At 43.0% G+C, this 16,998-nt stretch overlaps 1 protein-coding gene across 2 annotated transcripts in view; it reads right to left on the minus strand.

Annotated features, from left to right (window-relative positions):
* Positions 1-503: 503 nt before the first annotated feature.
* Positions 504-16,998, minus strand: part of mast1a (microtubule associated serine/threonine kinase 1a) — a 58,563-nt gene continuing 42,068 nt past the window's right edge. For both annotated transcript variants that reach the window (XM_062387101.1, XM_062387102.1), the window contains 17 exons: positions 16,523-16,590; positions 16,357-16,433; positions 15,548-15,756; positions 15,223-15,361; positions 14,439-14,571; positions 13,444-13,609; positions 13,018-13,119; positions 12,086-12,208; positions 11,812-11,921; positions 8,628-8,791; positions 7,061-7,305; positions 6,561-6,818; positions 6,226-6,458; positions 5,940-6,062; positions 5,576-5,712; positions 5,241-5,428; positions 504-5,002 (listed from right to left, as the gene is read on the minus strand). In XM_062387101.1, the coding sequence (XP_062243085.1) occupies positions 3,285-5,002; positions 5,241-5,428; positions 5,576-5,712; positions 5,940-6,062; positions 6,226-6,458; positions 6,561-6,818; positions 7,061-7,305; positions 8,628-8,791; positions 11,812-11,921; positions 12,086-12,208; positions 13,018-13,119; positions 13,444-13,609; positions 14,439-14,571; positions 15,223-15,361; positions 15,548-15,756; positions 16,357-16,433; positions 16,523-16,590 (4,193 nt within the window). In that variant the 3' untranslated portion in view covers positions 504-3,284. The remainder of the gene's footprint in view (positions 5,003-5,240; positions 5,429-5,575; positions 5,713-5,939; positions 6,063-6,225; positions 6,459-6,560; positions 6,819-7,060; positions 7,306-8,627; positions 8,792-11,811; positions 11,922-12,085; positions 12,209-13,017; positions 13,120-13,443; positions 13,610-14,438; positions 14,572-15,222; positions 15,362-15,547; positions 15,757-16,356; positions 16,434-16,522; positions 16,591-16,998) is intronic.

Here is a 16,998-nt window from a genome sequence, read left to right on the forward strand (position 1 = left end):
AACGATACAGTTTATAGTGGATAATCTATACCAGCTACACATTATTATTCTTATTCTTATTTGCTCCATTAAAAATGTGTCCATCTCATACTTTAGGCTTCTGTTTGTGTCTGAGTAAATGCTGCTGAATCCTTACTTTTCCCAACAGGAAAAGCAAAAGCTTGAGTGGAAGTTATAACCTTAATGATGGCTTAATTCAAGAAAATATTGCAGTATTGCAGAAGGTAATGCTATTAGTTCCACGTGTGCTGACATGTTAAAATGTCTGCTGTGAAACACAATATATAACTATAACCTAAATGTTTCTCCAGTCCCACAGTTTGGGAACCATTGCAGAGCCGGTGAGCCACGGTCCTGGAACTGCAAAACTAGAAATGAGTCGCAAATATTATCAGTAGCTACACCTTCTTATATCCTCCAAAATGTTTGCTGTGAAAAGGGTTTACTGGAGGTTTCAGGATGTCGAAAGTCAGTTAAAGAGACAGGAAAATGACAAAGTTTGGAACAGTTTAATTCCACATACTGCACTTCAGGTGTCTGCATTTGAATCACATCTATCACAAACAAAATGCCCCCAATTGTACAAATAAACACTTTTTCAGTGAACAGAGAAACGTGGAATGTTTTATTTATAGTTGGACTTTTGTGTTAATTTTATAGAATTGTATACAATATATTGAATTTTCTTCGAAGTGACTTACAAACAATACCAGCAAATGAAGATGTTTATCAAATAAAGTGCATTTCTACTACTCTCGGTCAATCACAAATAAAAAAGAAAGTTCTCGAATGTATAACACTAGTATAGACACCATTGACTGGGAGAAGGCCTGAAAGTGGACATACTCGCTGAATACCATTACATTACAGTTAGTTTTGTTAGTCGGGTGAGCGGAGCTGACCTGACCACTTGTTTCTTACACCAAGATATAAAAGAACTGCTTCCTATCAGTAGAATATATAAGACAGATTATCTAAAAATGTTAATTCCTATTATCCAGAAGATATCTTTAACAGTCACATGAGGAGCACAACAACAAAAATCGATAAATTCATGTTTCAAGTGTTATCTGATAATTACTGCAAATATTCTGATACATAAATGCATATTCGGTAATCCTATATGGCTAATAACATCCATGTTGCAGTAAATCAACGGTCCTGGCATTCAGAGAGTTATTAATGAATGTGGACAGTGGGCATTGGGAACCATTGGAGGGCAGTAGAGCACCATGCCAAATAAAAACCAATGCTGACTGATTTATGGGACTTTTTCCTGGGATGATGTTAAATCATTGAAACAATATTAGATTCAAGAATGGATTGCAAACAGAAGCCTAAACATTTAAAAGGATTTACATGAGTTTATATTGCATATGAAATGCATTGAGAAAAGTTTATATTAAAGACTAGTTATGTGTAAAGGTTATAAACTGCAACAATCAGGTTCACACTCTGCAGCGCTACGTAGCATTTAGCCACCTCCACTTCTTTGTCTTGATTTCCAAACAGATAATAACCAGCAACAAGGATCCACTCTTCACCATCTATCAACATTTGGGAAGTTGAACCTGTTTTTCCAATTGTTTGAAACAAAACATTTGATGAGAATCCACATTTTTCTTGAAGTTTATGTGTGCTGTTGCTGGCTGAATCAGTTTGTACGGCGAGGGAAGAATCCGAGACACATGTAATCAAATCGATGGCAGAAAGTGAAATTCAAAAGCGCAAAAGCCGTGCAGTGGCAGGGGTCCCTCCCACACAGCTGCACGTGTTGCATAAGATTATGTACACTGGAGAGTTACTGAGATATGAACTATGAGGAGGGGAATGGAGTCCGATCTGTCGTGAACGTTTCACCCTCCGCTGAGGCTGATTCAAACACCGTTACGTTTCAATACATTGATCAACCTCGACTACCTAGCTTGTAGTACCAAACCACACAGTCATTCTGATTATACTGGAGATTACCTTGTTTTTACAATAACAGGTTCAGTGTGATACACCATGCCCACATCCACAAACCCTACCTTAGCTATAGAGCCCTTTAACAGATAAATAACAGTATGCTACATCCATGACTGCCTGCTTTTCCAACTATTGGGTCTACTGTATATGTGCTTATACTATTTAATTATGCTTTTACATCCTATATTCTCATTGCCAGTGTGACTGGTTGAAAACCTGTTACTGGATCCTCACTGCTGTCTGTATATGTCTGCAATGGGTTTGGTCATTGCCCTTGCTGAGTCACCCGGGCTGTGTGTAACCCTTAGAAGAAGACACACACTTCTTATCTCACTCACTCGCAAACACACTCACGATCCGGCCTCCCGGACCATAGGGAGGGTGGATTCAAATGCAGGAAAATCAGCTGCTGACACTGCGGCCTCCTGGGACAACGTGTGTGTGCGTCTGTGCATGTGTTTGTGTCGGCTGATAGTCAGGAGCGGAGGGGAGAGAAGGGCAGTGGCAGCCATCCTGCGAAGTGAAGATAAGCGCTGAGCCTGAGCTCTGTCACCCCTGATTTCTTGCGCGGCACGACACAGCCTTCAAGAACCACCAGAAATAGACCCAAGGTGGCTACACACACACACACACACATGTACACAGAAATACACACACACACACACAATCCCCACTGTGACAGACAGAGCCTGATATGACGTTAACTGACAGAGCGCCTGCCTTGGCTTTGTCTGACTGGGCAACTCAGAGAAAGCAAACTGCTCGATGAAGAAGAAATTAGTTTAATCATCTTGTTGCTCGCACGCCGTCTCCAAACCAACGCTGCGTGTCCTCCGATAAAAACATATAAACTCAATTGTGCCTCAGTTCTCTGCCCCGTCCTGTTGTTTGAGCAGTAATGGAAGAAAGGGCTGGTTGAAAGACAAAACAGAGTGACAGGATTTGGTATTCACAGTATTCAGCATGTTTTGATCGGTAAAGCACTTTTTGACCTCTTGTATCTATTAAACATGTACAGCACATACCATATGACATGCGTTCACATAGACCCACACACATATACATCTGATAAAGTGTTCCACCTTACATTAAGAGTCTTCTTATTAAATAATTTAAAATAGAAAATCAATAGTAAATGCACCTTTACAGTTTTTTTTAATCCTGGTTTTAAGTTAGAATCAGTCAATGATTGAAATCAATAAATAACTATTTATATACTCTGAAATTGGAATGTACAATGTTTTAAGTACTTGACTTTTGTTGCACTGTTTTCCCCCCAAAAAAGGGCATATTTTTTTCGTGTGACACCGCGACAGTCACATTTTGGGCAGGCTGCTGCCTGTCGCAGCCTTCTCTAGGGGCGACCCAGCAGGACTTTGGGTCACCACGGCAGCCCCAACCACCATTCGACCTCCAGCGGGCGTGTCAGACTTCCCTGCTTGGCCGCCCTGCTTCTCCTCCGCTGCCTTAGTCTGCTGCTCTTTGCTCTTGGCCCCCTCCTGGGAGCCGAGCTTGATCGGCCCGAGGACGCTTTTTGCCACGGTGGTCAGCTGGCTTACGAAGCTCGTCTTGTCGCCAGGGGATGCAGGTCGAGACTTGCAAAGGGATGGCCCGCAGAGGGAGGGGGCGACGGAGGTTGGGGAGGGAGAAGGAGAAGGTGAGTGCTCTTCCACCACCTCCAGGCGACACTTGTCCTCCCAGTCAAGGGTTCCCCTGTAGCAGTTGACGGCTCCGAGTCCCTGCCTTACCTTGCTCAGGGAGAGCGACTGCCCATGCGGGGGGATAACTGGAGCGAGGACCCGAGCTGTAAGTTTGGGGCTTTTGGAGCCGAGGTCTGAAGTCCTTGAGTCACTGCTCTCGGCTCCAGCCTTTCTCAGGCCGTCGCCAATCCCTGATGACTTAAAGGTTTTGTTGATGCTCAGGGGACCTGCTGTCACTGTCACGTTGATGCCCATGGATTTATCTGGAATGGAAGCAGAGCTCTTAGTGAAAGCAGCACCAGGGAAACTCGGCCTGCAGAAACCACTCTTGTTGTTTCCTTCCTGCTTTGGTTCAGTTCTCGCCCCGAGCTGCTGCTCCTGCAGATCTTTACTATTAGATAACACACCTCTGCCTGCCCTGGAGTCTAATTGTTTTGGAGTTAACTCAGCCTGACCCTGGTGGGTCTTTTCAGGTGCTATCTGACCACCAAGACTCCCTGTTGTTTTGGTCGGGGTGCTCAGAGTGGATACTTTAGTGCCTTCTGCACCTAGTCTGGAGCTTTGTGAGTTGTAGTAGAGATCACTTGTATGAGGTTTTCTTGTTAAAGATGACTGGAATGCTGGTGCTCCTACCCGACTTGTCCCTGTCTCTGTCTCCCTCTCTTTCTCTCTCTCCCTTCCTCTCTCCCTCTCTTCCCTCTCCCTCCCAGCCAACAGTGTTTCCCTGCTGAGCGGTGACTCCTGCCTCCCCAGTCTTCTCGCAGGCTTCAGCACTCCAGTCTCTGGTGTAGTTGAGGATGAGGAGGACTGCACGTGAGGAGGATTAGGCAAATTTTCCCCATCTGTCTCCAACAGGCTCTGGAGCCCGAGCTCACAGAGGAAAGCGTCCTTCCGGTACTCAGAGTGCTGCACCTCCAGGCTGTGCTTCCTCAGCGGACCCCCCAGCCCTCCCGTAGAACTGGACTGGGTCAGAGGGGAGCCCAGCTTCTCTGCCGACTGCACCCGCTTGAGGAGAGGCGATCGAGGGGGCTCTGCGCTCTTTGGCCTGGGACGGACCACCGGTGGGGAGGAGTGGAGCTTGGCAGGGAAAGACTGGGTGGTGTTGCAGCTCCCGACAATGTGGCCTGGCAAGGGCGGAGGAGACGACTGGGTAGGGGAAGGTGTGTGGGCCAGAGGGGACAGGGGGATGTTACCGGCAGATTTACAACGGGCAGAGCGATACTGGCGGTGGAGTTTAGGTGAGAGGCCGTGCAGGGAGCTGGGCCTCATGTGCTGTGATGGAGCAGGGGAGTTTGGAGTGCTGGAGGCTGAAGAGCTGCTCTGGGAGGAGGCACCTAAAGGACCACAGAGCGCAGAAACATCAACTGAGGTACATTGAATTGCTGAGGTAAATCCAAACACTTGATTTAAAAGTAAAGTGAGTGTTGGTCTTCGTTTCTGGTATAACTTCTGGCATTAAAACACTTTATAGGACATAAACAAATGTGCATGACTCCCAAATCCATGCCCTAAAATGACATATATGTGTAACTGTGTTTGTCAGGTATAAAACAGGATGTGCCAGTGCCCTACCCAGGTATGAGGGCTCGGGGGTAGAGCGGTATCCCTGCGTCGGGGACCGGGCAGACAGACTGTGAGTTGGGGAGCCAGGAAGACTCTCACTGGAGGACAGAGAGCGATTCAAAGAGGACAGGCTGCGGCTGGTGTGCAGCAGATTGGACTGTTTTGTGATCTTACGAAACAACGAGCCGCGCTTCTTACTGCAGGATAGAGAGAGAGAGTGAAAAGTGAAAAGAAGGTTTACAAGAACGGACGTACAGAGAAACAATAACTAATGTATATACAACAATAAGCAATATACAACAAGAGACATCTGTGTGCATTGGTGCAGGTGTCTAATGTCTCACTTCTCCTGGCTGTCCTTTCCCGTAGTCCTCTTGTTCCGTCGAGCCATCTTGCACTTGTAGCCAGCCTTCCTGGCTGGTCCCACTTTGATGGAGGTGTTCTCGAAAGGTGTCGTTGTCACTGTCACCTTGTTTCCACTCTGCACAAATCAGTGACACGAAATTAAATCCATGCTAACAACCTTTATTTAAGGTTTGCAAAAGCTGACTAACCTACACATTGCTTTTATTTACAGAGTTAATAAGAGAGCCCTTTTCTTGTAATCGACAACACAGAGATAGAAATATCTATAGAGTATATGGATAATAATAATAATAATATGGATTTTACCCATGTACGGTACAGGTGAGTGTAACTGATTCCTACCTTAAGAATAAGCTCGACCACCTCAGTGTGAACCAGACCGTGCACAGACTCCCCGTTGACATGGGTGATGAGGTCACCGGCACACAGGCCAGCTTCCTGTGCAGGGCCGCCGTCCTCCACATGCTGCAAATACACAAAGCATCCACAACACAAAAAATTCACCGATATGTAAAATACACACTACAGAATTAAAATCTAAAATGTTAACTTTAAGTTTGATTAAGAAGTCCTGCTGCTGCTGCATTCTGGACCTCTTTATGGAAGGTCACTACTACATGTTTCTTACCCAAACAATATGATGCACGCTGTAGATGTCACTGTCTCCAATGTAGACCCTGATGGCCCTGAGGGTGAAGCCGTACTTCTTTCCTGACCGATGGATTGTGATGGGGGAGCGCAGCACACTGACTGCTGGGCAGAAGTCTCTGCTGGGTGAAGAGTCTCGGGATGAGGGGTTGGATGAGAACGAGTGAGGAGACATGGGGCTGGCCAGCGGAGAGAAGCCGCCATGTTGCTCCACTAGTTGCAGTATGGTAAAAAACAAGAAGATATTGTATTAGTGCGGCACAACTTAAGTGTTTCCTGAAGGATTTGGCTGTAATGTTTCCTTGTGGCCCTCACCTGATGGTATAATGACAGACAGAGCAGTGGCAGAGGCTGACTTGATGACCTTGTTGCCAGCTCTGGAGTTGCGCTTGTCTCCGTCGCCAGACATTTGTTGGTGACGCGCTCTGCGGAGCACCAGGTCATTGGTGGCCCGGGCCCCCAGAGGGTCATACAGAGGGGTCATCACATCACGGCTGGCTGCTGCAGGAGCTGGAGATAATGTGTGGATTGCCGTGGTAATGCCCGGTGTCTCTCCAGGTCGAGGGGGCTTGTCTGTGAGGATGTAGAGTCATATTGAAATCACAAAACGGCACTTAAGAGCTGGGAAATGGCGAAGTTAATGATTGTCCAGCTGCCCACTGACGCAACACCAGCCACCTAATTGACTATTTCAGTCTGCTATTTCACCTCATATGCCTGTTTCATAAATTCTTTATCACCTTCTCTCTCTCCCTCTGTAATTTCTTTAATTTCCTCCATCCTCACTACCTTTGAGACCTCCAGCTGCAACACACCTGCTCCGTTGATCTCTTTCAGACTGCTCCTCTGCTCCAGAAGACTCGGCGAGGGGACGCTGGTCCCGTCCAGTGAGGTTCCGCGGACCTTGAAGGGAGCCTGGCGGGACAGGAGGTCTGGCTCACCCTCTAGAGGTGAGGCAAAACGATGTGTATCCATCAGTGCTGAGAAGCGCCGCCGAGCCCCAAGGGGAGGGCTCGCGTCACCATCCATGTAGAGGGACTCTGAACACGACAGGCGCTTCCTGCAGGAAGAAAAATGGAGGCAGTCACGTAATGCAATACCAACGTGTCGTCTCTGTTAGAATCCATTATCCAAAAACACAGAGAATCTTCAGCCATAGACCGTAAGTGAAAATGGATGACATGACAGCTCCCTAAAAGTGAAACCAAATCACCTAGATCGCCCCCTGCTGACTGGCTGTAGTATAGGACATAAACCCTGCCTATGGTTTAGGGACAGCAGTGCTTTGAGCTAAGCGCTAACAGCAGAAATCTAATATTTCCATAATGACAATCATGGCAGTCCTAGCACATTCTGGTTATGGTAACTTTTGATGAGAATCAGCAGAAATCTCTGAGGATCAGTAGCTGACAATGAAGAGAGATGATAAGAGATCATCTCTACTTGATATGGAAGAAGAGAAAATTCAATATGCAAGGCAATAAATCATAATCCACGCCCACCTTATCAATCTTTCAATCCATTATGAGTTTATGAAGAAATCATTTTACTTAATATATGAATATAGAGGGAATGACATGTGCTTCCTAAAGGCTTACTTGGAACTGAGCAATGAGAAATAATGCCAATCAGATTCTGTATGTTCTCAATCAGATGTGTATCAGTGAATTAAATGTGTGGTCTGACCTCTGCAGGCAGTCTGTCTGAGCTGCTGCATGACGGCAGAGCAGAATTATGTTGAATGAATCTAGATCTAGGGATCAAATTATCTCTTCATTTGCTGGGATAAAACTGAAGGAGCTTAAATATGACGGTTTCAAAACGGTTTCTGGTCTCTCTCTTCTCTCCCCCATTTCTCTCCACTCATCCCGACTGGTCCATGCAGACGGACGCCCACTCTAGAGTTTTTTTCCTGTGTTTGCTCGCCAAACTCCCTAAGATGCTGGTTGTGGGAACGGTTGGGTCTCTCTACAATTTAGTAAGGTCACCACCTTGCAATAAAAAGTGTCTTGAGAGCAAAAAAAATTTAATTTAATTGTGAACAACTTTATCGTACGACCTGTATTCAATTTAAAATTACTCCTTATTTCCATGATCCAAGACAACATGGCACTGGATTTGTGTCTAAACAAGTAGCTACGTTTGCATCATTTATAACAAATCATGAAAACAAGTGTGAACCAGAAATCCAATTCTCTTCCCCAGTTTTCAAACTTGGCGGAGGTGAGATCTGTTGCCTGATTCTGACACAAAGTGAGCGTGAAGTCTCTCACAAAGAAGTGTCGGAGTTGGTCTCCCTGATATAGAAACCAGTTAAGCAGGATCTCTGGTAAGTGTGACTGCAAAGAGAAGAAGGCTTCAGTAGGCATCTCTGTCACTCACATCTCAGGAGACCCCGTCCTCCAGCTCTTGTCCCTCATGCTGAAGCTGCCCAGGCTCTCTCTCTTGGTCACCTTGTCGTCCCGCGGGCCCTTGTGCTCCCGACGGGACACAGAGCTCGAAGCTTTCTGCTCCAGCTGAGAGAGATGCTCCATGCTGCTGTACACCTGCAGGGGGACACAGTCAGATCAATAATCATGTGGTCCGTCAGCAGTTATTAATAGCCCGCGGAAAATGTCGTTGGTGAATGTGCATTACAGCTAAGTATTTCTATGATATGATTGAAGATTACTGTTTTTGTTTCAGATATATTCCGAATGATAGACGTGTTTTATTCATTGCTGTACATCTTTTTTTTTGCAGCATAATAACAGTAAACAAATAATAAGATGATAGAGGACATTAAAAGATGCAGATGCTATTCCAGCTATTGGATTTGACTGCAACACTTCTTATCCCTAAAACTCCTTAAGTTTTATGTGGACTCAAACACTTCACCCACCCCTCCATCGGCATAGTAGTGAGTAGATAATGAGTGAATTTTCCTTTTTGGGTGAACTATCCGTTTAAAGGAGAACTCTTGTTTTTCTCTGTTAACAGGTGTTTGGGAGTTTTACTGCATATGTGAACAAATCTGATAAACCGCCTCAAGTGATGTCAAGTTAGAAGGTGAAACAGATCTGAGGGTGTGGAGTCAGAGGAAGCGATATTACAAGACCGCTGTAGCTTGTCTGCCTGAGGCTGGGTGGCTTCTGAACTGTCAGCAGTGGAGTTGCATTATGGGCAATGTAAGCCTTTTAAACATGTAATGAAACTTTCCTCTTCCTAAAGGAGTATCTAACTATTCTGGTTTACAGTATATTTAAAGTTGTAACAAGCAGAACATTATGAATCCTTCTAATCTCAAACATTTTGGCACGAAAATTGTCAAGATTTAAATACTGGCACAATATATTGGTTATGGCAGTGTAAACCTAAAAATGTCCATTATGGCTTTCACAGCCAACTTCGTCCATCAGCCCTTGTCAAGATTATATAATATTGATTGGCCGCAGTGTCTAATAATTGGAATTTATCAAGCAGCAGTCGTAAATATGTGCTTAATAAGCAAAATGGCAAATAGAAAAGCTTCTGTTGATACAATATGATATTATAAGATAAGAGAAAATGAGATAAGATATGAGACAATATGATCGGAAGAGATACGAATGTCCTTTGTTAGTCCCACTATGGTGAAATTTGCAGCAAAGAGAAAATATGAACTATAAACTACCAAAAATTGAAAAAATGCAAAATGTAAACATAATATATACAGTTGATCAGTATTGCACTTGTAGGAAATTGGGATTGCACGGATAGAAAATGATTATTGATCAGTTAAATTAAATAATTGCAAATTTGAGTTTATATAAATGTCATATCTCTCATATCTTCCACTGCTGTTCAATGCAGTCTCAGCTGTTTATTCAATACACTCTCTTGTGTATTTGAGGATAATAAAACTGACTCCCGGCCTCACACAAATCACTGTTAACAAGCCAAAACAGGACACAGGGAATGTGACCTACTCGGTGAGAAGCAGCACTACGTTATTACCATGCATGTGATTGCTGACATATCCACAAAGACGTGCACACAGTAAAGCTCTCATTATGTGCAGATTGCAGAGCGACAAAAGGGAAGCTAAGCCGTGTGGGGGAGGACAACAAGACGAGCTACAGTACGTTAAGGAAGAACTACAGAATATTCAGCAGTGCACCATGGAAACTAGTCTCAGCTGAGGACCCAGCTGTCTCCTTAGGAAGAAACCCAAAACCATGTCAGAGCCAATTTCTTATTTTCATCAAATCGACGAAACATCTCAATGCTGTGATTAAATTAAAGAGCTATAGGACATTTAGAGAAAAGCTGCTTTCAGCTCCAGATGATCACACACGTGCCTTTTATTTTCCTTTTCCTTTTATGCTTTGGTGTGAGATTATTTCCTCTCAAGCTTTCAGGGTTTTATAATCTCACCTGCACAAAGGAGTCATTTGCTTTCACTCTTTCAGCTTTTTTATGATCTTTTTGTTAATTACTTTGATTGTATGTTTGAGTATTTTTTTTTATATTTCAACAAAGTACTCAAGGAGGTACGACAGAGGCACTGAGGTTAAATGAGGCCATATTAAATGAGCTAGTGCATTAAAACATGATTGTAGTATTGTACTAATGAGTAAGGGAACAGAATAATAAATACAAATGTTCAGTTCAGAGAATCGTGAAAGTGTATACACAAAACACACATAAAAACAGCATAAAAACACTTTAAATTAAAATTTAAGTTTTAACGGTGAAGACACTCGAGTCTAAATCAGAAAACAATTTCAGTCTGTAAAAAATCCAGCAGTTGCAGATATCTGATCACGTCACACCTGTTTTATTGTTTTTATATTGGTTTGATTTAGGATTAATCTTAAAATGTTATTGATTACTTTAAGGCTCTTCATGGACCCAGGATGAATCTCTGATCTTTTAATTCAGTATTTACCTCTGTCACCTTAATCGAGCTCTTTGCTCTGAATGATAACTTCATATGCACCTCAGATTGAATAGAAATTTGATGAACAGCTCCTTCACGACTTTACAACCCAAACAAAAGAGTGTGGGACTGTGTGAATGGCAGATGGAGAGACAGATTGACAGAGAGAGCAAGAGAGGGAATAGCATTGTGAGAGATGAGAGAGGGAACAAAAAGGCAGCATGAGGTGAGAAAATCCCACCAGAGGAAGTGTGACAGAGAGAGCAGGTTGGCGCGCTGAGAGTGGAGGGGTTGGCAGGAGAGAGTGTGGATGAAAAATAAGGATGAAAGATTGTCTGGGTCATTAAACGCACATCTGCAGACAAGTAGAGAAGAGAATGTCGACCCGTGGCCTCGCTATGAAAGGTACATGGGTCTCTGAGTTGCCTATAAAAAGGATCTGGAGACAAGAGGGATAAGGAGGAGCAGTTGAAACAAGCCCAGTTGGACTCTCTTAACTTCAGGTGTGACACCTGGTTCCAGACTGCAGCTGCTTGTCTCTGACCTACGAGCTCATTTCATCCATCTCTCCCTCCGCAACTAATCCTGTCGCATAACCTGAAGGTACGAGTGAGATTCTATGTTAAGTCATATAAAGCGATAGAGTGAGGAGAGACAAAGTCAGACCTTGCTGAAGCGAGGCGAGCACGAGGAAAACTGCCTGATCTCCACCGGCTCGTCGTCATTGGTGTCATCCTCGTCGTACGTGTTGATGTGGTGATAACGGTCCGCGCGGGCTGGTTAGAGGAGGGAGTGAAGCCATGATATATATGAGCTGTCACTTCAATATTAAAGTGTGCATTTCTGATTGGAACGCTGTCAGGAAATTATTGTAGGACCCATAAACCCGATATAGATGTAAGCGCTGCACTTCAGCAGACACATAAATCCAGACACGTACTGTCAAAGTAGCTGGTGTCCTCCTCTGACTCCAGGTGAGGGATGAACTCTGCCTTCTGTCTCAGCAAACTGTTCCAGTCCAGCTCGGTGAAGAACGAGTGCTGCTTCACCTCAAACGCCCCCCCTGGTGGCAGGGGTAAGAACAACACAACTTTATGAGACCATATGTGAATACACTAGATCCGGATTCTTTACATTGATCCTCATAAGATAACACTTTTTTTTTTTTAAATCAAGATCCATAGCTTATGAAAAAATGTCTCTGAACAACAATGTTAAAGAAAATCATAGATCTGCCCCTTGATCCAAACCAACAGTTAGTGGGTTCTTCCTTGGATCATGCCCGACCCCTCCATGAACCCAAATGGAAATCTGTCTAGTAGTTTTTTTTATATATTTCTTTTTAGCTTAGTTAAGTTTGGTTTAATCCAATTTAGTTTAGTTGTAGCAAATAATAATGACTTATATGAAAACCCAACCAAATGCAACAAGAAGTTAAATACAAAACATTAAAAATCTCATATATAGGTTATTTAATTTTATATAATTCTGCTAAAGAACAAACAAAAAAAAGACAAAAACAGAATCAAAAACCTCCTTGGCGGAGATCAAATTAAAAATAGACTAGAATGGATAATTGAATAAATTGAAAAAATAGAGCTACACAAGAGACAATGAACTTGGCACAAAGACAGAAAAGTTGGACTGTGTCAAAAAGTAAAGAAAGAGTCTGGAACATATCCCCTTAAAACCACAACAGATTATAGAAAGGAGGATTGTTTTAGGTTAGCCCCTGTGTCCAGTTATTGCTAGGCTACCTTACTTCATCTCACTGTCTACCAAAATAATTTGTATGCATCTTTGATTCTCAATCTTGTTGCCACATGGCTGCAGATCGTAGGTCTTGTGTCAAATAAAGGCCTAAGTAAGTACCTGTTCCCAACCTCATGAGAAGGTTGGTCTGCAGCAGAGCTGATATGAGACTCTGGGCATCTGCAGGCAAGGCGTCGTCCCCATCTGGCCAAATTATATTGTCTAACAGAAACAAAAGAGAGAGAGCAAAAAGCCAGAGTAAAAACCAACAATTCAAACCACAGAAAAATCTTCTTCAATACCAGAACTTTAAGCAAAATGTTAAACTAAAGAAAGGTATCAGTTAAAGACATTTTGTTTTCCCTTTCTTCAGGGACACAGCGGATAATGACAGCACAGGAACACAAATCACATTGTAGAAGCATATGATTGTTTGCTTGTTTTCCTTTTAATGACTAGTAATGTTCAGTTTGTTCTCAGCATTAGTGTACAATCAGGGAAACGAATACAAACAATGGTATTTTCAGTTAGAAATTGTTCTCGGACCTGTTATGACCTGTCCAAACAGCTCCTCAGGAGTGTCTCCAAAGAAAGGAACACAGCCGAGCAGGAACTCATACAGGATGATGCCCATGGCCCACCAGTCCACCGGCTTTCCATAGCCCTGACGGAGAATCACCTCCGGAGCAATGTACTCTGGAGTACCACATACCTGAAGATGTAAAAATTTGTTTAGGAGCTCTGATGAAACAGGAGAACATCCTTTAAAATCGTTAAATTATCCTATATATATATCCACTGATGTAGCTATTTAGATCTTTGTTTGTGGTGCTCAAAGCATTAAAACTGACTCTGCACTAGAATCCTGAAAAGCAAATTCCTGGACTGTTTCACGTGCACATGTGAGCTGGTCACTGGCAGACAAACAGATGCCGACTTCCACCCAGAGAAGCTGGAGAACATGCGAGGTCGATGTGACTGATCATGACTAATGTAACTCACAGCATAAACAATGACTATAATAGCAAAATGGGATTGAGATGGAGAGCATTAATGAATCACTAATTCAGACAACACAGGAAGCAAGTCTTTATTAGGAGATTATTGATTTTTTGCCGGATGACTTGGCAGGTTGGCTCGCATGGCTGGAGGAGTCTAAAGGATGCTGGGAATGGGAGTTGTCTGCTCAGCCACCAAACATCCTGACTTTGAGCCAGCCTTATAAATCCTCAAATCGTTGTCTGTCCTTCGACCGTCTCGACAACTGCTCATCTGATCGACTTTAAACTTAGCGTGTGCATTTCTGACACTAATCCGGCTTTTATTTCATGCTGCACTTGCTGCCTCAGTGACATCAAATAATTGTGATGACTGATGAGGAATAAAATAGAAGCCATAATTCTCCTCGGGGCAACTCTTTGTACCAATGTCACACAGCTACAGGCACAAAGACATGTACTAGTGCATTATAATGTGAGGATAATGTGCTGCAATTAATGTCTGAAAGCCTACAGAGTGGCACGAGGCTATGGGGTCTGTACCTGCTTGTCCAGGAACTCTCGAGCATCTTTCTCAATGTGTCCCTCATAAAGGTTGGTGGTGAGGCTCATTAGGCCCATCTTCGACAAGCCAAAGTCTGTGAGCTTGATGTGGCCCATGGAGGTGATCAGGAGACTATGTGGAGAAAGGAGACAGGACATTTTTATTCATTTGACATTTATTAAGTTCAAACTCTGGCACAAGGCAATAAAATCCATATTTAATTGAGTAAGTGGGTATTTTCACAACCAAGGTCTTATTACTATAATTTAGTCTATTATAATTTCTTTAGAGACTGAAGTACTTTTAAAGCAGTGGGTTACCTTTTAGCCACTGTAGTCAGCAGCACTTTTTTTATTAAATGCTGAACATATTAGCAAACAGTGGTTTCATTTAAGATACAGCAGACGTAAACAAATATCAACCTTAACCAAAAATTATATTTTTTCTGGCCATGTGGTGTGTTTACAGTTCTCCAGCCACTGAAAGTTGGGCATGTAGTGAGCCGTGTGTTTATCACAGCTTTGTTGCTCAAACTAATCCAATCTAGTCTCATGGTAAAACTAAAACAAAACTGTAAAGCTGCTGACAGTAAAACTAAACAGGAAGCTGCAAAACACTAAAACACTCAGGTCTCCCAGTTACCTCTGTTGGGTGATAATAATTATAAAAAAACAACATGAATAATAATCATTTTCATCATAATATGAACAACTATTTTCACACTTAACACTTGATCAATATTAAGTACAACATTATTATTCCTTGGGGCATTAAAACACTCACTTGTCAGGTTTGAGGTCTCTATGGACGATGCCATAGTTGTGCAGGTACTCCAGGGCTAAAACAGTCTCAGCGAAGTACATCCTCGCCAGCTCCACAGGCAGAGCGCCGATGTTCTTCAGCAACGTGGCACAGTCGCCACCTGTGAAAACACAAACACCACAAAGTGCTTGTTCAAGTCTGAAAAGTGTTAAAATAGAAAACAGATACAAACACAACATTTCCCCAGGCACATACAAACAGTCACAGAATCAGAGAGGCCTCACAATCCTTAACACATTATCAGCTTGAGTCCGTCTTTACGGCAAACCAAACCTGACTCTCTTACCCTCGACATATTCCATGACCATGCAGAGGTGTCTGCGCGATTCAAAGGAGCAGAACATGGAGACGACAAAGGGGTTCTCTGCGAAGGTCAGGATGTCTCGCTCGACAAACGCCTGCTGGATCTGGTTCCTCAGAATCAGATTCTGCTTGTTGATCTTTTTCATGGCAAAACGCTGACGCGTCTCCCTGTGCCGCACCAGGTAGACGGCACTGGAGTGAGAGTGAGGCAGAGGAGGACATCGAGCAAAAGACAGGATGAGACAGTGGTAAAAATAAATGCTACATCTATTTCCCATGCAGTACAGCTGAGATATAATAATGTGGAGTTTGCCACGAGGGCCATAAATGTTATGAATGGTTTCTTACATTTAAAGGTTCAGTGTGTAGAATTAAGTGACATCTAGTGGTGAAGTTGCATGTTGCAGCTGAATACCCCTCACCTCACCCTCCCCTTCCCCTTCCAAGTATGACAAAGAACCTGTGGTGGCCTTCAGTTGTCATAAAAACTCAAAAATGGTTTAGTTTGTAGTTTGGGCTACCCCGGATGTAAATATAGAGTATTTAAATATAAAGGTCCCATTCTGGGTTAAAGAAAAAAACAATGCCTACAATTTAGATGAAACACACTAGTGAAAATATCATTATTTAATATTCAGTTTCTGCCAATTGATCCCTTTCACTTTCAAATCGTACACATTGAACCTTTAAGGCAGATGTTTTTTTATCAATGGAAATATACGTACTATTGTTGTTGTTTTCAATTAAAACACTACATAACAGGTTGGTTCAAGAGGTAGATCTGTTGCTTACCCATACGCTCCATTGCTGATGAGTTTGATGTTCTGAAAATCTTCTTCACTCGGTGGCTTCATGGCTCTCCCTCTTCCCTGATGATATAACCAGCATTGTTAAGATTATAAATCAGATCACAGCAGCTCAATTTAAATATCTGTCTGTGATTATATTTGGTTTTCACCTCTGCCGAGTCATCAGTCTCTGGAGTGTGTGGACCCTCACTGTCGTAGCTGTCAAGGCTCACAATTTCTGTGGAAAAACATGTAAGTTAGCAACCAAACTCAGCACCAAAATGATGAGAGGTGATTTTAAAGCTATAACCCCAGGCCTCCCACACTGCTGTAAGAAGCTTCTCAAACAACAAGGGCCAAAAGCTTCTGATCACAGAGAGAAAAATATTAGAATTACAATCTGTTACTTCTTTTCATTTTCTTTGCATCCCACCTCCTTCCTCCTTGTGTAGAGCTGGCAGCTAATTTCCAGTCTTCTTGCCCTCTTGTACTGTAAATGACAGCTTTAAGTGACAGCTGTTTACATTCCCAATCAGGGAAATAACTGATTAATAATTAGCTGCTCTGCAGTCATTTGAACAATGTAAAGTCACTGGGCTGAAAATCATACGTTATGTCATAATGGAAAAAAATGATTCCGTCAACT

This window comes from Platichthys flesus, chromosome 5, assembly GCF_949316205.1.
Source record: "Platichthys flesus chromosome 5, fPlaFle2.1, whole genome shotgun sequence".
Taxonomy (NCBI): domain Eukaryota; kingdom Metazoa; phylum Chordata; class Actinopteri; order Pleuronectiformes; family Pleuronectidae; genus Platichthys; species Platichthys flesus.